Raw genomic sequence first — 24,582 nt, 5'->3', positions numbered from 1 at the left:
ACCTTGCATGCCTAAGGAAACTAAGTATTTATGAGGCGAAACTTTATATTTTGGATTGGTGGACTGCTTTTGAGTACAACTATGGGATTCAGGGTTTCACATGAAATCAGTTGATTCCTTGGCTTTTGTCTAAGCTGCCCCAGGTTGCAACTGATGCTGTGATGGAGATGGGGGAACTTGAAAGATTGGAGTATGAAAATGTGAAGCTAGCTTTGATAGCTAGATTTGGGAAAACTCCTTCCCATTACCTTAAGAGGTTTAGGACCCTCAAAAAGCATGATGGTACCCCTTGGGCAACCTGGGTGTGTGTGAATGTTTGAATAACTTAAATGGTTGGGTAAAGGGTTACAGAGTTAACACTTTCGAAGGAATGAGAAATCTATTTTTGTTATAATCTATTTTTGATACCTGCTTTCCTGAGCCAAGACAGCACTTGGCTGACTAAGGAACTTGATCCCAAGAAGCTAGCAAGGGCTGCCGACTTGTGGGGTGCCAACAGGGCTACTCACAAGGAGTCAGGGGCAACTCAGAAAAAGGATGATGGGAAGCAGCAAAAGAAAGATGGCAAAGAGAATTCCAATCCAAAAGAGGGCCCCAAACAGAAAGGGTAAGCCACAAGGGAACTGAATCAGGCTGGTGAAACCTCTGGTGCCAAACCAGAGCAAAAGCCCCCATTTGTCAAAACATTTGGAAACTGTTATGCTTGAGGGTCAACTGACCATGTGAAAGGGTATCCCAGATGCAAGGGTAAACCTTCAAGGGTCCATGCTGCCTTCTTAGCCTTTTCTCCAGAGGGAGAAGTACATATGGCATGTGGAAACTTTCAACTACTGGCAGAAGACACCATTGGATTGTCTGCTAATGTTTTACTGTCCCTGGGTCTGTGGGACAGCAGAATTTAGATGTCTATAATTCAATTCCAGATAAAACAAAAGAATATTACAAGGACAGTGTGCTTGTAAAGGGTCAGGAGACCCCCTGCCATTAGAGACACTGGGGCCAGCATTAAAGAGGTGGATGAAACTTTTTTCAAACCCGAGGATGTTGCTAAGGCACCCAAAGGCCTCACTAAGCTTGCTGGAGGCCCTGTCCAAATGCTTCCAAGACTGCCAGCTCTCAGCCAGTGCAACACCATGACTGTAAGGCTACCTGTTAGTGTACAAAGTGAAATGCCTGGGGGAGTCCTGCTGGGGAATGACTTAATCTTGGAGTTGAATCAAGCACCCCCAGGCCTCCTAGTAAAAGGAAACAGGAACAGACAAAGGCCAGATAGACTACCTTAACAGGCTCTGAATAGGATGTTACAGAAGAAACTATAACACCCAGTCTACAGGAACTACTAACTATTTCCAAGAAGGAGACGAAGGGGAAACCCAGGTTGTCAAGGAAAAAGCCAGAGCACTCCTGCGCAACCCACAAGGACATCCCAGAGAGGACTGTCAAAAGCCACACCTGTGACTGCTCCACCAGCTGAGGCTGAGTGTGAGGAACAACCAGGAAAGGTTGAATCTGCTGCTGAGGATTCAGAGCTGGAGGAAGACCTTCCCCCTGTTGGAGATCTGGATCCTAACGACCATCCTGAGCTGCAGTCTTTACTGGCAGAAGGTGGCCCTTGTAGGGCAGACTTCGGGAGAGGTCAAAGAGAGCGTCCTCCTCTTGAATGACTTTGCCAACAGTCAGTTTACCAGCTGGACGGGCAAGAGCCAGGGAAGCACATGTTGTACTGAGAAGATGGCCTCTTCTACAGTGAACCTACTGAGTCTATCCCAGGGGTCTACAGAAGACTTGTAGTGCCTCTAGAGATAAGACAACAGTTCCTACAGTTGGACCATGAGATTCCTTTAGCTGGTCACTTAAGCTTTAAGAAGACCAAGGAAAGGCTCTCTGTATTTCTACTGGCCTAAGTTGGGGTCTGATGTAGATTAATTCTGAAGGAGCCGTCACACTTGTCAGACATCTGGCAAGAGTGGAGCCAGGAATGTGGCACCTTTAGTGCCTCTCCCAGTGGTGGGAGTCCCTTTTGATGGGGTAGGACTCTACATTGTTTGTCCCTTAGACTCTCCAACCTCTTCAGGCAATCGATTTATATTGATTGTAGTAGACCATGCTATGTATCCTGAAGCCATACCTATGAGGACTGTTAATGCTCATGCAGTTGCTAAGGCCCTACTTGGTATTTTTACCAGGGCAGGTTTTCCTAACGAAGTCATCTCTGACCGGGGATCAAACTATGTTCCACTACATGCAGGCCATGTGGAAAAACTGGAGTGACTTACAAGTTTTCAACTGCCTACCATCCCCAGACGAATGGGTTGTAGAGAGGTTTACTAGAACTATGAAGAGCATGATGGGTGCTTTAGAGGAACCCCTTAGAAGAAAGTGGGACCTACTACTACCATGCCTTCTATTTGCTTATAGAGAAGTCCCTCAGGAAGGAGTTGGATTTAGTCCCTTTGAGCTTCTCTATGGTCATCCAGTTAGAGGTCTGTTGGTCCTAATTAAGGAGGAGCCAACCCGAGGTCCCACCCTCTGGCACCTCACCCCCCTTTGAACACATTGGATGTTTAGATACCTGGCTACTCTTAGTACATATTAGCCATTGACATACTAGCGGGCGAAGGTGGGTGGGACTTATGGAGGAAAGGGAACTACGAGTACCATGTCACTACAGTGAGTAACTAAATTACTCATACGACCCGTCCCCTGGCCTCCATCCTTGTGGGCGATTCCACTGAACAAGAACATAGGGTGGAGCTGAGATAACCTGCCTCATATCTAGGAGGAAGCAAAAAGGTTCTTCAGAACCAGCTGACCAAACTCTGCATTGCACCTGGAGCTGGTGTCCAGTAATTAGTGCGCATAGAAGGCCGGGGGAATCGCCTAAGTATCTGCCTTGCTGATGACATCCCAAGAAGCATGCCTCAAACACGATGGCCGCAGCCTTGGCTCCGACTGCATAGGCATGAATCCCTTCAGAACATGTTTTGTCAATGGCCATGTACGCCTCTGAGATGGCCTGAACCATCCAACAGGCGATGGAAGCCTTGGAAGCCTGAGAGCCGGGGAAGGAGCCCTAAAAAGTCACAAACAATGCCTCACACAGAGATAAAACTTGGACCCTCTTGAGGTCAAGGAATGCAGGGCCCTCTCTGCCTCTGACTGCGGGTTCTGTAAGAACACTAGCAGGCAGATCTCTTGATTCAGATGAACTGGAGAGATCACTTTGGGAAAGAGGTTTGGGTGAGTGCGCAAGATGACCTTGTCATTGTGAAACATGGTGAAGGGCTTGCACAAGGACAATGCCTGCAGCTCACTAACCCTGCACGCAACCAATAAAACTCTTTAGTGTAACCAAGCGGATGTTACCAGAAGCCATCAGCTCGAAAAGGCCTATGCTGCAAAGCTGCAAAAACCACATTGAGGTCCCAGACCGGGTGCTGCCTATGCACTGGCAGAAAAAGCCTAGACAACCCCTTAAGGTGGCCTTTAACCACCAGGTTGGCTGCATAAAACACATGTTCAGGAGAATTCTTGAAAGCCCCAATGGCTGCCAAATAAGTGCGGCATGTATCCACCTGAAATCCAGAACGAGCCAGGTGTGCTGAAAAAGCCAGTACATCATCCAGAGGACAGGTAACGGGGTTCAGACCCTCGACTCGAGCCCAATGGCAGAACCTAGTCCATTTACTCATATTGGGACCGAGTTGCGGGCCTCCCGGCCTGCTGAATGATGTTAAAGATGTCATCTGAAAATTGAGCATGCTGAAACCTCAGCTGGTCAGGAACCAGGCCGCCAGCGCCAGCTTGGCCGGGTCCGGTTGTTCCACGACCCCGCCCTGCTGCGTCAGGAATCCCCTGCTGGAGACTGGAAAGTGGACGGGACGATGGGAGCACAACTGCAGCAGATCCAAGAACCAGGGTCTCTAAGGCCAGTCGGGGGCAATCAGGATGAGGCTGTACCCCACCTAAGGCCGAAACTTGGAGGGTCCGTTGGAGCAAAGGGCTGGGCGGGAATGCATAACACCTGTGACTGTGCCAACAGATCTGGAAGGCGTCTCCCAGAGACCCCCCGAAACTGTCTGCCCATGAAGCAAACTGGGAGCACTTGGAATTCAGAGGGGATGCGAACAAATCCAGGTGTGCAACCCCCCACCCCCAACACTGGAACAGGGGTTAACAAGGCATCTGTGTGCAATACCCACTCGCATGTGTTGGACGCCAGGCAGCTCAGCTGGTCCACTTTTGCATTGCTGTGCCCAGGAGATGGACTGCTGAAATCCAAATTGCCTCCATCAGAGCCCATTTTCCCAGATCGATACCGCCTCCATGCAAAGGAAGGGGAGGGGGTTGGGGGAGGACGGGTGCAAGGTGGAACTAGAGACTCCACCCCAACTTGAGGAGAGCGTGTTGTACAATGAGCACGCAGGAGGCCATCAGGATCAGAATGTGGTGTAACCACCATGCCGAGGTGGTCGGGTTAGCCAGAAAGTGCCCCCGCCTTGCGGAGGGACAGAAGCTTCTCTGGCGTACGAAACACCAGCTGAACAGTAGTGTTCCAACACACCCCTAAGGAAGAACAGTTCCTGAGATTAGCACAACTGACTTCCTCTGGTTGAGGGAGAACCCCAGCTGAATAAGGATATCCACCAACCTCTGGAAGGAGTGCTCCACCCATCGGATGACCCCTGGCTTCACCAGCCAGTCCTCCAAATAAGGCTACAGATGATGTCCCTCCAAGCAGAGAAGGCCCGCCACTGCGTTCAACTTTGTGGAAACACAAGGAGTCTAGTTCAGGCTGAAGGGCAGCACCTTGTACTGAAAGTGGTACAACAATCGTGAACTGCAGAAACTTCCTATGTGGTTGGTAGATGGGAACATGCAGGTACGCATCGTTGCGGTCCAGGGAACACATCCAGTGCCCTGCACACAGATTCTGCTACGTGCGTGGGAGTAATCATCTTGAAGGGTTCCAGAGGTAAAGACCGATTTAGAAATGACAGGTCCAGGACAACCCTGAGGTCAGCTTGGTGGTTCTAGGGGTACCGCAAAAATCCTGGAATAGTAACCGACGCCCCTGTCCACAAGAGGAACCGGTTCTATAGCCTGCAGCTCCAAGAGCGAAAGGACTTCCTGCAAAAGAGCCGGGGACCCGATCTGACGAAGAGAAGAGGATTGTAGAGGCAAAGGAAGAGTAAGACTGAAGTCCACAGAGACTACAGATAGGATCCATGTGTTGCTGAAAAGACGCTTCCAGGCATCCTGGAATAGAGCCAAATGCCCCCCCTCCCCCACAGGCAAGCTGTGCCCCCCCCCCCACCTTGACATCACTGCTTGGCCGGGTCAGAGGAGGGTGAGCAGAAAAACCTGTGCAACATCCTCTGCAGCTTCTTCCTGTTGTCGCTGGGAGACCCTTCAGGCCTCCGTGCACCGCAGTCACGGATCCCCTTGTACCTGGAGAAAGCAATGGGCTTGAATGCCGTCCTGAGACGGAGGGAAGGAATTCTGACCTGGTTTTACCAAGATGGCCAAGGACGTGGCAGTTTGAGCGGAGGTTTTCTTCTTTGTCAACCCATCGGTTGACGAATGAAAAAGGTCCACACCCTTGAAGGGCAGATCCCGAATCAGTTCCTACACGTCAGATGAAAACGTGATGTGCATCCATAACGTCCTTCTCATCTCGACCAAGGGACAACCCTCTGCTGGCTGTGTCAATGTGGGAGACCGAAGACTCCATGAGGTGCTATGCAATGGCCAGGGCATCTGCCAGACTTGAAGGAGGCTTGCTTGTCGGAAGGGAGGTTGGGCATAAATTCCCCAGCTCCCACAAAAAGGTTCCGGTTAGCTGTAGATGCAGTCCTGAGATGGAGTAACATCGCTTTCCCAAGGACTCAAGGAATTTGCCCTCCTTGGAGAGGCAACTGGAGGTGGCTCCTGTGGAGGACGATGGCTTCAAATACAATAAGGCGGCAGCCAACACAGAGCAATGGGGCTGTGGGTGGGAGGCAAGAAGGATTGGCTCCCCGTCCATCAGCCTTCTGGCCGTTGCCCCTGGGCTTCTCCCAGACCTTTTGGGCCATCTGCAGGACATCTTCTGGACGGGGCGCCAGACTGGATTGCGATGTGTTTCCGCAAGACCTCTGCTAACACACCCTACACCTGGGTGGCTTCCTCAGGAAGATGTACCTCCCAACCCCCCCGGGTACTCTGCCAGGCCTTGCCGAAAGTCATAAAAAGCCTTAACGGATGCCAAGGGCTTAACATCCTGGGCGTCATTGTGCACCCACTTTTTTCACAGAAGAGAATCAGGGCCCTGGGACACTTGTGCCGGCAGGGCCCCCTTGCCCCCAGCTCTGGAGCCGCAGATGGGTCCAACTGCTGTCGAGGGTGAGGCGGCAGCGGTGGTACAAGAGGAGAAGGGGTCAGAATGACCGGTAGGGTCTGAACCAGTGGAGGGACCGGCACTGGAACTGGGAGCGCAGATTGGGGGGTAGGGAGGCTGGGCTGCGCCACCTGTGGGACCTTCACAATGTCCTTCAAGAGCCCCTTCATCAGAGGGGAGAGCATGAGGGGAAGTAGAAGGAAGCACTCGAAGAAGCGGTCCTCACCAACCGCCAGAGCCCAGCCATCCAAGGTGCTGGGCCTCTGCTCCGTGTCAAGCGCTGAGGTGCCTGGTGCCATATCGCTGTGAGGGTAGATTTAGCCCTGAGGGGACCAAAAACCTGCAGCGTAGGATCCACTGCCACTTCCAGAGGGAAGAGGGCTGGGATCATTCTGCAAAGCACATTCGATGGGGGAAAGCACTGGCGGGACCTAAGCTGGATTCAAGGCGATTGCCTGCCTGGCTGTTCTGCCATGTGCCACTCTGCCATTTTGAAGCCTTGCGCCATGTCCTGGGCCAAGAGGGACCTCATGCGAGAGGATACAGGTTGGGTCTTGCACCCGAAGCAGAGAAGTCTACCTCAGATCAATCTGGTAGGCGCTGAGCCCTCAGCTGAACGGCTGGTAGCCATGAGCTCTGGTAGGCTGGACGCTCTCAGCACCTGTCCCAGTAGCCATGCTGGATCTAGGGGGGGACAGACTCTTGGAGGTGGCATGCAACAATACCTTATCCCCTGGGGTAGAAGAGGACAAACTTGATTGTCCTTCCGAGGCCAGCCCGGTAGAGCCGATGAGCCCCTCAGGTTGGGAGTCGGTAGCATGGAAGGCCTCAGGTCTGTCGCGGAGCGCCTGAACAGCCCCTGGACCCCCCCCCTCGGGTTGGGAGCCTTAGCGGCCTCAGGCCTCCCAGAGCCTGAATTTGAGGAACCCCGATCCTGGGAACCCCAGGGAAGGAGTTGCAGCGTTGTGGAGCCGTGCTGAACACAGGGCCCACATTCTCTTGAGTGATCCCGGAGACAAATCCTTAAGGTGGGGCAAAGGAGAAGTGTGGAAGATCTCCCTCCATCACGACAAACTATTCTTCAATGCCCTGTGACCGAGAGCGCTGCAGGCCGAACCTAGGTCCCCGCGGTGGTCAGGCCTAAAAACACTCAAGACAGAGCACAAGGGGGTTTGAGGCCAGGAACGAGCGGCTGCATGAGGCACCACTCGTGAATCTTCCTGCGGTCAAAATGTGCCAGGGGAGGCAAGGCACCAAAGGGAGATGAAATAAGAATTGAAAAAACAAACAGGGAGCAAGCAAAAAGCCAAAAAAGCCTCTCCGCTGGCTAACATGTCCGACACCATCAGTGTGGAAAAAGTGACTGAGATGAGGGGATGGGGCGTATAGGGGAAACTAACTTTTTTGCTGCCAAAGGTTCCGGTACCTTCCGCATGTTGGGGGACACCCACACGGATGGAGGAAATGGAACGTACGAGTATGTAAAGAGGATTAAAATCCCCCCTTTACTTCTTGGGAAAAGTAGTTCACACAAGCACACGAAAGAGAAATTAACAGGGGAGCCCAAAGCGGCAACCCAGCCTAAGCCCAAAAGTTATATAACTATAACCCTAGCCAAACACTATGAAGAGACATAAAAAGGTCACCCATAGAGAGAGTAAAAGACTAGGTGAGAGGAGAAAGTTTCCCCTTCACCTGGGGACAAGGTAAAAATAGTTACCAAGTCCAAGCAAAATGTTCTGGGGTTGACACAGGTCAGGAAGATTATTATGGAATCTGTTTCCAAAAAAATCCTAGTATATACCCTCTTGAAGGACTTTGATATACAATTTGAAGATGTGCATGCCTGGAGTGGAGAATGGAACATTTCCAGTTTTTTTTGTGGGCAACAAAGCTGAAGAGAAAAATAAAAAAAATAAAAAAGAATCTCTTATCAAACCCGTCTGATGGCCCAAAAATATTAGATCTTTTGTTTCTTGAAGAAGCTCTGGGTGGACTAGATCCGGAGAAGAGGCAGTATTTAGGACCAGATTATTTAATTACAGGAAGCCTGCATCCTTCACCATACCAACAAGATCCATGAGCTTGGTTCCTGAAAGTCTGCCACAATTGCAAGAGTAACCCATTTAAAAGACATGATTTCTGATCTCGGAACAGGAAGAGCAACAGCTTAGTTGCACTTCCGGCTATTTGGATTTGCAAATCCACCCAAGATTAGTCTTCCCACAGTCATCAATTTGTTTTAGAAGTTTAGAAAACATGGAGATTCCCTATTCGGGATGTAGCAGGCTTTAAGGATTAACCATGAAAATAAAGTATTTTACTATGACTCCACAAAGAGTGGTAAAAGATTGTTGCCATCAAGGTTCTTTAATTCTGTACGAAGTACATGACATCTCAGTAGAAATCATTGTACATAGATCTGCTGCACAGAATATAGTTCGGAAAATGGCTGCACAGAGGAAAACTGCTTTGCCTTATGTGCTAATTATATGTGTATGCTTTAGATCTAGTACGCTAAAAACATATTACAGTTGGACATATTCCATTCCCACATTAGTTATCACAATGACAATCAACTGTGACTAATTTTAATGTGCATTTAAGAAAACCAAGCATACTTAAATTGGGCAAGTAAGAAGCCCTGGGTAGGATTCCATCTGCGTTTCTAGTACTCCATTTGAACATGAAAGCAAAGTGCACTGAGACAATCAATGTTCATTTGAACTTTTACCTTTACTTGGCTTTTCATCCGTAGTATTTGCTAACAAGGGAGCTGTGAGAACATGCATGCAGTGCTTATAAAAGAAACCAAGAAATTCTGTCTTTTCAGTTTTCTGCAAAACAAAATAGTACATTTGTCAATTTAATAAAACAAAAAGTTCTAAACCCAATTAAAAAGCTAACAAAAATATTAAATGGTGCTACTTACATTGGCAGTGGCTAGCATATTTTCTGGGTCAACTAAAGTACGAAGAAGACCCATTAGCTGAACAGCTCCTCCAAGTTCAGGATCTGTGTCACAAATCATGTGTTCAATGATGAGATTAATTAGTAAAATATCCTAGAGGAATCAAAAACCAACAAAGCAGATTAGATTAACAGGGCATGCAGGAACTATTGTTTTCATGACTGAATGAATAGCTTTAAAGTGCATGAGCCCCAAGCAGGCGGAGGATACGATCAGCCAAGGGAAAATGGTCTTCACAAAGAAAAGTAGAAATGGGTGCATATACAGTGAAAATCCCACACCTGGTAAAATTATTTCCCAACTCAATCAATTTAATGCTGCTTGGCACAGTGACTACTTTTCTGAATTGTTAGGTAATTCTTTCCCCATCCTTCTGTTTTTTTTTTTTTTTTTAAAAAAAAGACCCATCCTGAGTGGAAAACAGTGTTCCCACCAGGTTAGACCCCACCTCCTTCAATAGGTAATGTAGCAATATAGTCCAACATTACTCCTCAGAGGAGAAGTACTGGTACCAAAGTGCAATTAGTGTCATACACAACAAAATAAATCACAATATACTGCAAACAGACACAATTACTACACTAAGGGTAAACACAGAATTGCAAGTAATTTAAAATATACCAAATGAATAACAAAATACAGTAAAAGGATAAGGCATTGATTCTACTTCCCTTCAGAACACAATACAGAGTGTAACCAAACAGTATTAGGCCCACACAAGTCCCACAACTGAGGGGACCAAGGGGTTAGAACATTATAGAATCAAGTCCAAAAGACTAACATACCGCAGATGCACTTACAATTAAAGTAATGTGCCTAAATAGATCTCAATTCACCCGTAAAAATAGATACAAACCAACTAGAAGTTACAGAACGAATTCCTAAGTGGTGACCTGCAGTGATTATACTAAAACCTAGAGTAGATCACTAGTTAATTCGAACTTTGCAGTTTCTGCTTTAAAATAGGGAACGGAGGGGCCAAATCCCATAGGTTTGTTGAGAAGCCCAACAATAGGGTCCAAAAAAACCCAGAAGAGGCTAGTTGCAGAGGAAGCACAAATTCCATTCAAGCCAATAGACATCAAATGGTGTGGGGTGGATGCCTTAAATCCCCAATTATCCCAAACCCAGTAGATCACTGCAGATGGAGCAAAAAACAGGAACAGAACCCCAGACCTGGGGAGAACTCATGACGCTGACTGAAGCGAACTCGACCCCATGAACACCATGTGCACCAGTGAGTTTTGGTGTTTTGTTTGGCTGGCTAACCACGCTTTGGAACTGAAAACCCGCAACTTGACAAAAAGACTAACTTGGAGGACCCCTGGAAGGACGACAACCAAGGCTGGAGACAGCAACAGGAGCAATAAAGGCACAAATCAAGGTCCCAGGTCAGGTTGGTGGAGAAGGAAGAGGCAGCCAGCCAGTACTGAATGGTCCTGTGACGGGGCAATGGCAGAAGCAGGGACCGAAATTTAGATTGGATTCACAGGCGGAATTAGCTTCTGGGTATCTAGCATTAACCAATGACCAGGAGCTACCCCCGATAAACCAGCAGCTAGTGTAGAAAGTTAAAAAAAACTAACTTCCAATTAAGATGCAAATGTATCATTTTGTCCCTTATTTATGACCCATCATGTTTCAATGTCGTGTAAATGTGCCCTAATTTTTATCTGTAGTTGGTTCGAAATAAACAAGTTAAATACATATTACTTTCATTATTTGTATAGCGCAGTCCTTGGACCCGTAGACATGAGGGCGCTGACAAAAATAACAGATCAGGCAATATGCAGGTGGGGAGAGGCTCAAAAAAGAGGCCAAGAAGAGATTATGCGAACAACCACGTTTTTAGTTTTCTCTTAAATGGATCAAGCTTGTTTTACAATCTAAGACCGGCTAAAAGGCTACAACAATAATCTAATTATAGCTTTAGCTATCGTCTCTGCATTGGCCTGTGTTATAAGGGGTCTGAGGTGGGAAAGGCGTTTAATATATGCGGCTGCTGAGACCAAGCTCCCTACGTGGCCTTCATAGTGAGACACTAGTCAAGGGTGACGCCCAGTGTTTTGACTTTGAGGGGGGACCCGTGGAGGTGGGGGGCGGGGGGGTTATCTTGACATTCCCCAGTTGGAAGACATAGGCAAAGCCCAGTTTAGACAGCGAGCCAACAAACAGAAGTTCGGTCTTAGACCTATTCAGAGCCAGGTCATTCCATAACATCAATTTTTCGATAAGAGCATTGACACTGTTCAGTTGTTCATCACAATCATGAGAGCCCACTAAGGGGACGACACATGGCGTATCATCCGCATAGTTGGTGAATAAAATACTTTCCTGATCCAGCAAGGCAAAGAACGGTGTCATAAAAATGTTACAGGCAGGGGGAAATGCAGGCCCGCTGCGGGACAACGTATTCCACTGGTATCGAGGCGGCCTCGCCCACCTCAGAGCAGGCTGTTTAAAAATGACGAAACCCAGCATGTAGCAGATGGAGAGAAATTGGCCACTTCCTCTAACCTGGAGACCAATATTGCATGGTTTAAGAGGTCGAACGCGGCCGACAAGTCCAATAGCATAAGCATGGATGCAAGTCCCTTGTCCATTTTATCCACATATACATGTCTTTGTTTGGCATCAGTTGGCCTGGGGAGGCAAAAGTGACCCCCGGTAGCTGTTAGTGTTAAGCTAACCTGGCTCTTCTAGGCTACAGTCATGATAAATAGCTCCCAGCTCCCTTCAATTTCGAACCCTGCAGAAGGTGACCCTGGACGTCCCAAAAACGGACCAGAGACAAAGAAGCAAAACTTCCAGACCAGGAAGACTCCCCACCTGCAGGAATATGGCCCAGAAGGATTAGACATGGGGGCAGCACTATAGACAGGAAAGAAGCCAACAGAGGAACAGCCATTCCAGTCAGTTAAATGGCAAGAAGCAAGCAAAGGAACACCTTGAATTGTATTCCACCAGCAGGCAAAAAGCAAACAAGGACAATTGAGCCAGGGTACAGCTGTCCTTCAGGAGTTGAGGTACACATCCAAGGAATGCATGGAGAGTATCATACATTCACTAGGGCCTGGCCAATCGATCCAACCAATTCCATTCCAGGTAAGCACAAATTTGTGCCTTTTTAAGGTCAGCGTGACTGGTCAGCTGCCAAAACCTAACGCAGGTATTCACAAAATGACTGCTGATTGTGAACTCTAGGGGCATTTAAACAAGTCTGTACAAGCTCAAACAACCACCAACGGCAACCCTTGCTCTCCCACTTGTTGGGGTAATCTGCACCATAAACAGGAAGGGGGAAAAAAACTTCTCCAAAAGAATTTAGAACACGGCTTGGTACATGCGAACACTCCTCCATGTGCCCGGCCTTACACCCACCAATAAGTGGCTGATGGTGGGAGCAGGCCCAGGGGAGCTGTAATGCCCGGATTGCATCACTGAGTTCCTAGTCCGGTATTGGGGATGCAGATGCTCAGTAGGGCTTAAGGTGGTCTCCTGTGAAAGCGCTCACTGCATTGACTCAGAGTGGTGTTTGAGATTGGAGTGGTGGCCCCTTTGTTACTGCCGGGTGCCTGCAGTGTTAGGGGCGATTGTCTGTGGTCCCCCTAGCGGGCTACCGTCCTTGGCTTCGCAGGTTGGGGATCCTACCTGAATAATCAAGAGGCTGCTTTCACTGCATTTCTGCTCCTCAGAGCAAAAGGCACAAGCACTGTTTGTGGGCTGTGGCAAGGGCCCTGTGCTCCAATACATCCGCCTGTGCAACGCGGCAGCACCCACCATCTTGACAAACACCAGATGAGGCATTTTTCATTGAAATGAGAGGCCACATTCCATACCAACGTGGAAGTAACGTTGGGCGACAGTTGTGCTGGTCGGCCATGCAAAATGTGACAAGAGGCCTATACCTGGATGGAGGGGGTGGAGGGCATGATAAATCTAGTGCCATACTACAGAGCACGGAAGGACTGATGTCAAGATGGTTCTGGCAGAGTATTTCCTTGAAAAGCTGCTGTTAACAAGCAGAGCGGCAGCTGGATTCTCGGACATGCGAAGCTTCCCTAGCATCTAATAAGTGGAGCAAGTGCATCAAGCTACCCACCCCGTTTCCAGCGACCTGGGACGTCTCGTGCACCCAACTGGTCTGCAACCGTCTTTGCTGCTAGGTCGCCTGGTGAGTGTCGTGCATTGTGCAGTTTATCTGTGCATTGCTTTTTCCCCGTCTCTACCTTTCCATCTCTCCTATTTACTCTAACTGCTATTCTATCACCTTTCCTACATCTCTCCCGAAGTCTGGAAAGAAAGTTAAAAAATGATCTCCTAGTCTAAAATCCAGGCCTGCACATTGCTGACACCCATGTCAATGCTTCCACCAGGAAACCTGTCACAGACATACTTTGTTGCTTCCTCGCCGGACCTATGGACTCCCCTTTCTCTTCGTCACCCAGTAATGCTGGCACCAGATGCGAAGTACTCTTAGCATGCTTCTCGTCCTCTAGGTGCATCATTAATGTTTATCAGAATGGCACGGTCATAGCCCAGCGCTCTGAGACCAACCGCCTCCTTCTTGATGGGCGTCTTCCAACTCATCAACTTTCGACCTTCTCCTGCCACTCCTCTGTCTGCCTCCCCTCTTTTTCCTTCACCACAGATGGGCGTACCACATTCCAAGTACCCCTCCTTGGAAGACCTTCAAAAGGTGGTAACCAGCTTCACCTAGCTACCCTCAACTCTAGCTGTGCTGTTCAACACTCCTCTGATTTATGTCTCCCTCTTGAAGACTTTGACCATGACGTTCTCCCTCCCAAAGCGACGTGTTTCACTGCCAGCTCGATAACTGCTTTTAACACTCTCCTTCCTGAAGGCTAGAAGACCCTCTCTAAGCCCAGGCCCAACCGGTCTGGAGGCGGAATGGCCTTGATTACCCCTGAATGGGTCCCTGCTACTATCATTCCCACTCAGTCCTACTCTTCCTTCGAATGCCTCACCTGCAGGTTTGGTGTCTCCCCAACCCTCTCGTTGACCCTCACCACCATCTACAGGACCCATGGTCCGGTCTCCCTCTTCCTCTGAGTGGTCTGATCTCACCTCTTCTTGCTTCATAGCTTCTCCTCTGAAAGTTCAATATTCACATCGAATCATGGTTCAGCCACTGGACTCTTCTGTAGCCTCAGCCTTTCTTTCCCTTAGCATTCATCCCTCTGGTTCGATGCACTCAGCAGGACATACCTTGGATGCTCTCATCTCAGCAGACAGCCCCATCTTCAACCCTCTCACTACACATCTGTCCTGGTCTGACCATTCTCTCCCGTCTTCTCACTTGGTCTCATAGCCCACCCTGCCCCGGCTGAGACCCTGCCTGCACTGCCAGTCTCCTTCTCAGTCATTAGACCAATGAAGCAAGAGTCTTGTTGCTTTTGCCGCCACTCTCATTCCCCCTGACAGACTCCCACACCTACTCTGCCCATGCTAATCTTCACCTCTCGATCACCAACACCCTGGACATCCTTGCCCGAGTCATGAGGATCCGCATGAAGTCTGCCTCCAAGCGCAACACCTGGTATGACTCCGACCTAGCCTCTCTAAAACGCAATTACAGAGTTGCTGAGCAGAGGTGGCAGGCGTCAGGCACATCTGACAGACTGGCTTGTCGCCTGCGCCAAAGGCAATACAGCCTCTCCATCCGCTCGAAGAAGAGGGCCCATATCCAAGCCCGCATCTCTGGGCCACAAACGCAGGCAAACTGTTTAAAATCTGCAAAGAACTCGCCAATCCTACTGCAGTCTCCACTTCTTCTCTGCCATCCCTGATCCTATGTACTTCACCAAAATTCAGGACATCCTGTCCTCACTCTCCTCCCCAGCTCTCAGGCCTCCCTTGCCCCCTCCCGCCCACCATTCTCCACTTTCTCACCCATAGCACCGGATGAGGTTTCTATACAAACCCTGTTAGGCAGGATTGTATGCAGAACCCTGTGGGAGACTGCATCAGCCTTGTCCTCTTGGCAATAGTTAACCCAATCTTTGGTATAAGCATCTACTACAAAAGTTGGCAGAGTGACTGAGCAGCCAGGCTGATCTCAAGAGGGGTCAATGGAAGCTGTAGGGTTGTAACAGACATTCACGGTGACAAGTATCCAAATAACACTTCCACTCAAGGTTTCTTGATTAATAAATAATTGTTTAAACAGTCAATTTGACTAAGCCATCTTTAGAAGGGAGCAAATATGTAACACTTGAATTATACTTGGAAAAAAAACTCAGTTTCAATAAATTAGTAGATGCCCTTTTGGGATGGCACACAGACACTTCCTATACCCTGAGGTAACTTTTGTTTGGACACTGTAGACATTGATAGATCACTGGTACATTTAAAGCAATACTGAGTTCAGTGTCCAAAGGAAAAGTTTAGGGAAGTAAACAATGGTCAACAGGTTTTTCAAACAGGTAAGCACTTTTGAACACCCCAAAACAATGTAGATTAACCCTTTACCAGCTATACTAGTAAAGAATGTATGAATTTTTGGAGGGATAGTTAAAACAAAGTCAGAGGTTAAAAGAGCATTCATGGATTCCAAGATGGCCGCCGGGGTGCTGAGCTGCGTCTAAACCGCGCTCTCCCCGGGCCGCCAAAATAAGCACCTCAAAGCAGCGGAACGTGGAAATCCACCGAGTAGATTACCTCCCCCTCTCGCCCTGAAGCCTCCGATTCGAAAACTGGTCCGAAACGGAGCAGGGGAAGCCGGGGAACCGACGGCGATCGCCCATCGGGAAACCACGCCAGCCGAGCCGGCAGCAGCATCGGCGACGAACCGAGGCCTCGCCGCACACGCAAGCGAGGAGGAGGAGGCGGCGGCGCTGCGGCAGGGACGGGCACCCTCCCCCAGGCGGGCCGCCGGGGCTCTCTTCCACCGGGGACAGAAACGGAACGAGGCGGCTGCAGAGGACCGTGGAGCGGGCGCATCGGCCCCTCCCCCAATCCCGGGGGAACCACCAGGTACCGGGCACGCAAGCGGCATATGTGGAGGCATCCACATCCAGCAGGGGAAGTGCGCACTCGGCACAGAGGAGGCCGGAGAAGGGAATGCAGGCAGGGAATTTCCCCGAAGGCGAACGCAGAGGCTGAGGGAATGAGGCCCGGGAACTCCTCGGTGCCAGCCGGAGATCAATAGCCTCGCAAAGCAGGGGGCACCGAGCCGGTAACCCGCAGAAGAGCATAGGGGAACATTATCTCCCCATAGAAGACACCCGGCACCGGACACTCGGAGCGCGGGCCCCCTAACAATACGCGAGGCGGCACAAGGGATACGGCGCCCCATGAGTGTGGAGCAGCAGACGCATACGCAGCCACCGGGGACAGCGCGCACACAGCGCTGAAAGAAAGTGGAGGCCCACCCCAGAGGCCCGAGAGGTGTGCGCCGGTCGGAGAGTCCCTGGGGGGAGGTAGACATTGGGGTGCGAGGTCTCCCTCTTAACCCCACAGCACACAAACGGAACAGCAACCGACTCACAAGAAGGGGTGCAGAATCTGTGGCCCGCGGAGGGGCCTGGAGGAACGAACCCGTCGGCAGTAAGAAAGGCGCTAAAGCGGATAAGGCCCAGAGACTGGGGGGACACAACAACAGGGTGGAGAGAGACCCAACCAAATCTGTGAGACCTGCACGGAGCCCCTTGGCTGTCGCGACGGGAACGAAGGGAGTGACACACATAGGGGTAAGGACTCTCCAAGCAGGCCCCACCGGACGCTAATTCCACCGGCGGGAGAGATCGAGAATCACCAGCAGCACAGCAGAGTGAGGGCCTCAGAGGGAACATATTACAGATCGCAGGGGCAACTCAGTAGCCCAAGCCTGCCCAGGCAAGCTAACAGAACATGTCAAGGGCAAAAAACAAGAACATTGCCTCCCAACAGACCCCACAGTCCGCAAGGCAAGAAGCTAACATATTACAATTATGGTCAACGGACTCTACGCCACAAGCTAAAGGGAAGCCGCAGGACAATCAACAAGGCGAAGCCATGTCGCAGACGAACCCACACCACCCACCTTCAAAGGATGACATGCAAGCATGGTTCCAGGATCTGCAAGAAAAATTCATGTCGACAGTTCAGGAACAATTCACGACGATGAAAAACGACATGAAACAGGCGGTTCAGGACCTCAGGGTGGATGTGGCGAAATTGGAGGAGAGAACAGACATATTGGAGAGAACGTTTCAGGGAGTGGAAGAGGAAACGCAGCAGGCAAGCGAAACTCAGGAACACCTGGTGAGACTTACCCATAACCTGGAGATACAATGCGAGGACTTGGAGAACCGCTCCAGGCGATCCAACATCCGCATCAAAAATATGGCAGAATCAGTGCTGGACAAAGATTTAAAAACTGCGGTGACGGAGGTGTTTAGAGACATTCTGGATGCCCCGGATACAGATATAATCGGAGTGGACAGGGTCCACAGGGTAGGACCAAAAAGATCCAGAGCACCGGGGGAAAGACCACGAGACGTCTTGGTGGCACTATCCTCATACCCACAAAAAGAGCAGATACCAGCCCTGATTACACTGCAAAAAAGAAGAGCGATGGCCCCACTCGTCAAGGCTCTGGTGGCAAAGGAAATCCGGTACAAGTGGACCTTCCCATCTGGGCTTATCTTCTCTTGGGAGGGGAAACAGCGAAGAGTAACCTCCTGGGAAGAGGGCTTCAACATAATGGGGCTCCAGGACGAGGGGGAGGAAGCGGAACAAGCAAGGTCCAGCGGGGAGCAAAGGAGAAGACCTAAAGGATGGGAAACGATCAAACAAAAAAGGCCAAACACGGGAAGAGAAGGCCTCAGGAAAATGTTAAGAGTAATGCCGGGACCTCCACGAGGCACCCACGGAAGACAACAGCGAGGGGGAAGGTGAGAATAAGGACCGCTACATAAGAGGCAGAGTCGGCGGCCCGGGACGGGCCACCATGCTTGGAATCCGGTAAGAACAATCGGTAATGTGGGGTTTAGGATCCCCACAAAAATTTCCCCCGAGAGGTTGAAGGGAAGGGAGCACTGGGCGCAACGCCCTCGCTACACTAGGGACCCTCGCCCTGCTTGGGGGCATATTGTTTGGTTTATGGTTAATTGGTGGGGGCGGGGGGAGTTCAGGGGAAAGGGACAAGGAGAAGGAGGACACAAAATCAGCATAGTGGCAAAGATAGGGACGCCAAGCACAATGAACATATGCCGTACTGAATGGGGAAAATCCGCATAGTAACTTATAACATAAGGGGGATGAACCACCCCACGAAAAGGGTAAAGTTGGAGAAAATTCTCAAAAGGGAAGGGGCAGACCTCCTGCTCCTACAGGAAACCCACATAAGAACAAAGGACAAACAGAAAATCCGTATAAGGGGATATAAAATTTGGGCCCAGGCCAACACGACTGAAAAAAGATCGGGGGTCCTCATAGCAGGGACGGATGGAAGGGACGCTTAACTGGAGGACACCATGGTAGATAAGGAGGGAAGGTTTGTGTTTGCTAACGTGGTATTGGAGGGGCAGCGGCTCACTCTCGCGTCAGTATACGCGCCCAATGTGGGACAAGATGGTTTTTTGAGAGACACTCTGGGTAAACTTGAATCCTTCGCAAGGGGGGAGGTGATCCTGGGGGGCGACCTGAATATGGCATGGGACCCACAACTGGACAGGAGCACGGGTTGTGCACACGGTCACCGGGCACCATCGAAACGCCTCAAACAGATGGACCAACTTGCCCTGAATGATGTGTGGAGGGAATTGAAGGGGGAGCAAAGTGGGTTTACATTCTTTTCACATGTACATAACACTATGCCAAGAATCGACTATTTTTGGGTTTCAGTTGGGCTTATGGGCAAGATCCAGGGGCTGGAAAAGGGGGCAATTGCACTTTCAGATCATGCACCCCTGTGGCTTGAGGTGAAACTCCCAGGGAAACCTCAAGGGCTGTGGAAATGGAGGTTACCGGAGGACATTATCCGGGATCCGGCTACGGGGGAATCCATAAGGGAAATGATTGAAGAATATTTCACTCAGGATGACACGGGGGAGGTCTCTAAGAGTACAGTCTGGGAGGCGTTTAAAGCGGTGATCCGCGGGAAGATAATGGCACTGAAAATCACAAAGGAGAAGCAGAGGGCTATTTGGGAAAAGGAACTGGAAAGATCAATAACAGAACTACAAGGGAAAATCGTGGCACAGCCCTCTAGAGACCTGAAGACGACGCTTAGACATACCCAAGGTCAACTTGAGATGCTAGGCCCAAAAGGTGCGGAAAGGAGCCTACTTTACCTAAGACAAAGGTACTACATAAAAGCAAACAAAGCAGATAGGTTGCTAGCGAGACAACTCCGCGCAAAACAGAAAGACACCACGATCAAATGCATCACAGCCACGACAGGGGAACTTCACACGCGCACACAAGACATAGGGGAAGTGTTCAGAGAATACTATCAGGATCTCTATTCCACTGACCACCCACAGGCAGACACACAGGACACATCTGAAATCCCTCACCTTCCCACAAATCTCAGAAGCAGACAGGCAGACCTTGGAGGACCCAATTAAAGAAGAGGAAGTCAAAAAAGCAATAAATAACCTCCCAATGAATAAAGCCCCAGACCCGGATGGCTTTACGGCCCCCTTTTATAAAAAATATGCGAATCTTCTGATTCCAGTCCTGACCAAGCTCCTAAACTCATTTAAAGATAGTGGCACAGTGACCCCCACAATGAACGAGGCGAAGGTCCTACTATTTCACAAACCAGGGAAGGACCCTATATATCCGGCTTCATATAGACCTATCTCCCTAATAAACATCGATGCAAAAATCTACACGAAAATTTTAGCCACCAGGCTCCCCTCTACTCCCAAAGCTAATACATCTGGACCAGTCGGGCTTTATCCCAGGAAGACAAACTCACGACAATCTGAGAAGGATAATTCATTTGGTTGAAAAAATTGGTATAAAGCAGACCCCGGCTATTCTACTCGCAGTAGATGCAGAAAAAGCCTTTGATCGGGTGGAGTGGTCCATGCTCTTTAAGACACTCCACGGGATTTGGGGAGAACTTCATTGCAAGAATAAGAGCGAACTATATCGCCCCAACTTGCAGAGTGGCCGTTAATGGGGAGCTAACGGAAAGGGTACACATAGCCCGTGGAACAAAGCAGGGATGCCCGCTCTCCCCGTTGTTATACGCTATCTTTCTAGAACCCCTACTTCTGAAATTAAGAGAAGCTACACATATTAAAGGGATAGACATGGCAGGCATACAACACAAGGTAACCGCATATGCAGATGATATGCTGCTTGCATTAGAAGAACCGGGCCGAACATTGGCGGCAGCTGTGGGGGAGCTAGAAGTATTTGGGATCATCTCAGGCTTAAAAATTAATAGAAATAAATCGGAAATTCTAATTTTGGCGGGAGACAGGGGGGGAGATTGTCAGAAAAGCTAAGGCACTAAATCTCAAGATAGCAGAGGATGGCATCAAATATCTGGGAATTACACTTACATTACACACAGGGTGGAACAGCTTTATGGTAGAAACTTCCCGCAGCTCCTCACGAGCATTCGTAGGGATATGGAGAGATGGAACCCTTTGCTGATATCGTGGTGGGGCAGGATCCAAGCGGTAAAGATGACCATTCTACCAAAACTTCTCTATTATTTCCAGGCCCTCCCGGTAGGGGTACCCAGATTATTCTTTAAAACACTGTCCCGGGTAATCTCAGCCTTTGTGTGGAAGGGGAAAACGCCAAGACTGGCTAGAGCGGTCATGTCCACACCAACCAGGGAGGGGGGCCTGGCGCTCCCTCACTTCCAGAAATACTATGAAGCGGCACAGTTAAAAGGTACTACGGGAGTGGCTAGGTGATGATCCACAACCGATTTGGGCAGCACAGGACAGAGTAGTGGCAAGAACCCCATTAGTGGAACTACTCTGGAAACAGAAACAGCACAGGCACCCCAACATAGGGATAAGCGAAATAATGAAAACGATGGAGGCGTGGGACACGCAAACTCGAAGGTGCATAATGACCACCACGCTAGGCCCATTCACCCCCATTTGTAGAAACCCACAGTTCCCTCCGGGGATGGAGCAGGGGGCATACGATTGTTGGGGGGAGGAGGAAGGAATAACGAAAATTGGGGAAATGTTCATCAACAATGAAATTAGGTCATATGAATCCTGCCTCCCACTCGCAGCACGCTCCACTCGGGAGAAATACAGACACGAACAACTCAAACATTGGTTGAGATCCCCGGATATAACGAAGGCAGCAACAAGAACTCTCACCCCATTTGAGAAATATGTTACGACAAGCTCAGGGGCAAAGAAATGGGTTTCCACTTTATATTCCTTTATGAATACACAGGATGAAGAAATTAAGTGGTCATATATAATTAAATGGAACAGCACTCTGGGGTGGGAACCAACAAGGAAACAATGGGAGGACCTCTGGACTCTAATTCCAAAAATGACCAGATCTGCTCAAACAAGAGAAATGTGGATAAAAATAGTTACACAGTGGCACTACACCCCAGAGAGACTCCACACTATGTTCCCGAAAACATCAAGCTTATGCTGGAGGGAATGCGGAGGTGTGGGAACCTGGAAACATCTGGTGGACTTGCAAAGGAATAAGGCCTTTCTGGGAAGAAGTTAAGGGAGAAATGGGCAAAATATTTCCAGATGTGGGACAATTAGGAGAGGGTGTCTGGTTGTGTGGAATAAAACGACATGGCAAGAAGATATAATAAATCACAATGGAGAAGTCTTATGGGTCTCCTTATAGCGGCATGGACAACAATTGCCCATAGTTGGAAAAAAAAGACACCCTGCTGATTTTCGCATGGCTCCAAAGAGTCTGGGCCCAGATGGCGATGGAAAGAAATCACACATGGAGCCAGGACAGCCAAAGTCACTTGAGCAAAGGCTAGGGGAGCTGAATCACTTCTTGAAGTTAAGTAAAAAGTCTCGCACAATGTTAAGAGTTTTGTAGAAAAAGAAAATACTGTTGGGCCACAAGCTGAGGCTTGTGCGGGGCAAAGCTGCAAGCAACTCTGCAAAAGGTAGCCAAGGCAAGTCTGAACTGAGAGATAGCAATGCTACACAACAAGAGGCAAGTACCCATTAGTTCACAGTACCTTATGTCTGGAGAAATTGGCTCCAGCTGGCTTCTGTTCCTGTTGTAGTCTGGCAGATTCTGTAGTTCCTAGGCCTCAGTCGTGGGGACAAGAGGGAGGACATCTGGGGACTCCTGCACTACGATTCGAAAGGTTAGCGGCAGCAATGGCCAAACTTTAGATCAGCGGCACTTCGTGGTTTCAGCTTCTCACGAATAGCACCACTGTGGTTCCTGGACACCTTGTAGGCTTTCCTTGCTTCTGGGGTCCAGCACTCTGTTGAGGTGGCTCAGGCTTGGTCAGCCTTCCGGAGGACCTTCCTGGAGCTCGGGTCTGGCTTAAAAACGATGCACTAGATTCTGGGGTTCCTGTCCCTGGCACGCTGTTCCTGCAGCAGCAATGGAAGTACAGCCAGCAGAGAGTGTTTGCAGTCGAGTTCATCTTGGGGTCGATTGGTTCCACCAACCCAAGGGTAGAAGTCGTCCTTTGTCGGGCTTCTCTAGTGGAGGCAAATTCGGAGCTTCGGCACTGCAGCAGGGCTTCGCCGGGCAAACCAATGGTCCAGGAGTTGCAGCAAGCTTCTCTTCCAAGTTCTTCGGATTCCTTCGTCCAGTGGTCAACTCTGCCTTCCTTGCAAAAGAACTCAAATTGTATAGGAGGTCTCCCATTAATTCGTAGCCTAGCTGTCAATCACACAGCAGGGTGGCTGTCCTCCAAGGACAGACAGCCGGCCAATGACCTTTGGGTGCATTCCTGTAACCAAGGGTACTAAGCACAGGGAGTTTCGGGCAACTCCCTCGCTTCCTGCCCGGCCAGACACCCTGAAGCCAGAGGCAGGCTTCAGCACTGAAGCCTGCCAAAGACAAAACTAACAAAGAGACCAAACCTGGTTTGGCGCGCAGAGTAAATCTCAAGGACCTTTCCAACAAAAGAAGACTGGGGCCATTTTGACAAAATGGGCACCCATGGGTGCTATACTGCAGCTGCAATTGCAGCTCCCGGTAAAAAAAACACAATGGCAGGAAAAAGTAAACCACTGCCACCAGCCATCAATTGTAGAAAGGTTAACATAAAGGGGATACTAAGTAACCCCTCCAGCACCCTATTGTAAAATAGTGTGTGCTGGGTCTATAAAGATACAAATGTAAGTAAAGTCAATTTCACCTTACTGCTCTTGTAAACAGTTTATCCAAGAGAAGGTATTTAAACCTTGGGGAAATCTGAAAGACTTCCTTGAGCCACTGAAATGAAGGTGCCGTGTGTGTCAATGTAAAAAGATGCCGCCTATGGAGGTGGTCAGACTCCAAAACCAAAAGAAACGGTTCAAATCACAGAAAAATACATGACAGTGGGAAAAAGGTCTTGCTCTCTCTGGGATAAAAATGACAAGTCCTAAAGTCCAGCAAAAGAGCTACGGGGTAGTAGGGAATTAGCAAATTTCTGAGAATTCTCCTAACACTCAATGAAAGACTCCTCCAATCAGGCGCTCCCCTGCTCCTCCAGAACTAACAAGGATAACATTGCCTCTCCCTTGCACCAGTCTTGATGGACTTCTGCAATCACTCCTTTGCGCTACTCCTCAAGCACTCCCTTGTGCATCCTCTCCTCAAAAAGCCCTCTGCTGACCCCCACTGCACGGCTAACTACCGCCGTATCTCTATTAGTCCATTCATGGGCAAACTCCAGGAGAAGCTGGTCGTTTGCAAACTGATCTAACGCACTGAATTGATTGGTTTTATCGGCTACCACCAGTCTGGTTTCAGAGCAGCCAGAGGCACGGAAACTGCTCTACTGAACACCCGTGAAGGCTTGCTATCAAATCTCGATTCCAACTCTCAATACGTTCTTATCTTTCCTCTGCCTTTGATGCAGTCAATCATGCCACCCTGACAAATGGGGTCTGTGACACCCTTGGCATCACAGGCATTGGAACTGGACTGGTTGACCTCTTTCCTCTCTGACCGTCTCAGGTTCAACTTGGCCCTTTACTCTCCGCTATCATTCTCTACACCTCCGTGTGTCCTAGGCTCTATCCTCTCGCCAATGCTCTTCCACATCTACCTTGCCACAAAGCTCTCCTTCAAGCTTCCC

The 24,582-nt window shown here is 49.4% G+C and overlaps 1 protein-coding gene across 2 annotated transcripts in view; it reads right to left on the bottom strand.

Moving 5' to 3' along the window:
• PPP4R3A (protein phosphatase 4 regulatory subunit 3A) overlaps positions 1 to 24,582 on the bottom strand; it is a 547,019-nt gene that overhangs the window by 214,217 nt on the left and 308,220 nt on the right. For both annotated transcript variants that reach the window (XM_069637435.1, XM_069637437.1), the window contains exons 8-9: positions 9,312 to 9,443; positions 9,114 to 9,216 (exon numbers count right to left, since the gene is read on the bottom strand). In XM_069637435.1, coding sequence (XP_069493536.1) covers positions 9,114 to 9,216; positions 9,312 to 9,443 — 235 coding nt within the window. The remainder of the gene's footprint in view (positions 1 to 9,113; positions 9,217 to 9,311; positions 9,444 to 24,582) is intronic.

Source organism: Ambystoma mexicanum, chromosome 14 (genome assembly GCF_040938575.1).
Source record: "Ambystoma mexicanum isolate Mex_15411 chromosome 14, UKY_AmexF1_1, whole genome shotgun sequence".
NCBI classification, from domain to species: Eukaryota; Metazoa; Chordata; class Amphibia; order Caudata; family Ambystomatidae; genus Ambystoma; species Ambystoma mexicanum.
Note: the sequence above shows the minus strand (reverse complement) of the source record. Positions and strands in the feature narration are given on the sequence as shown.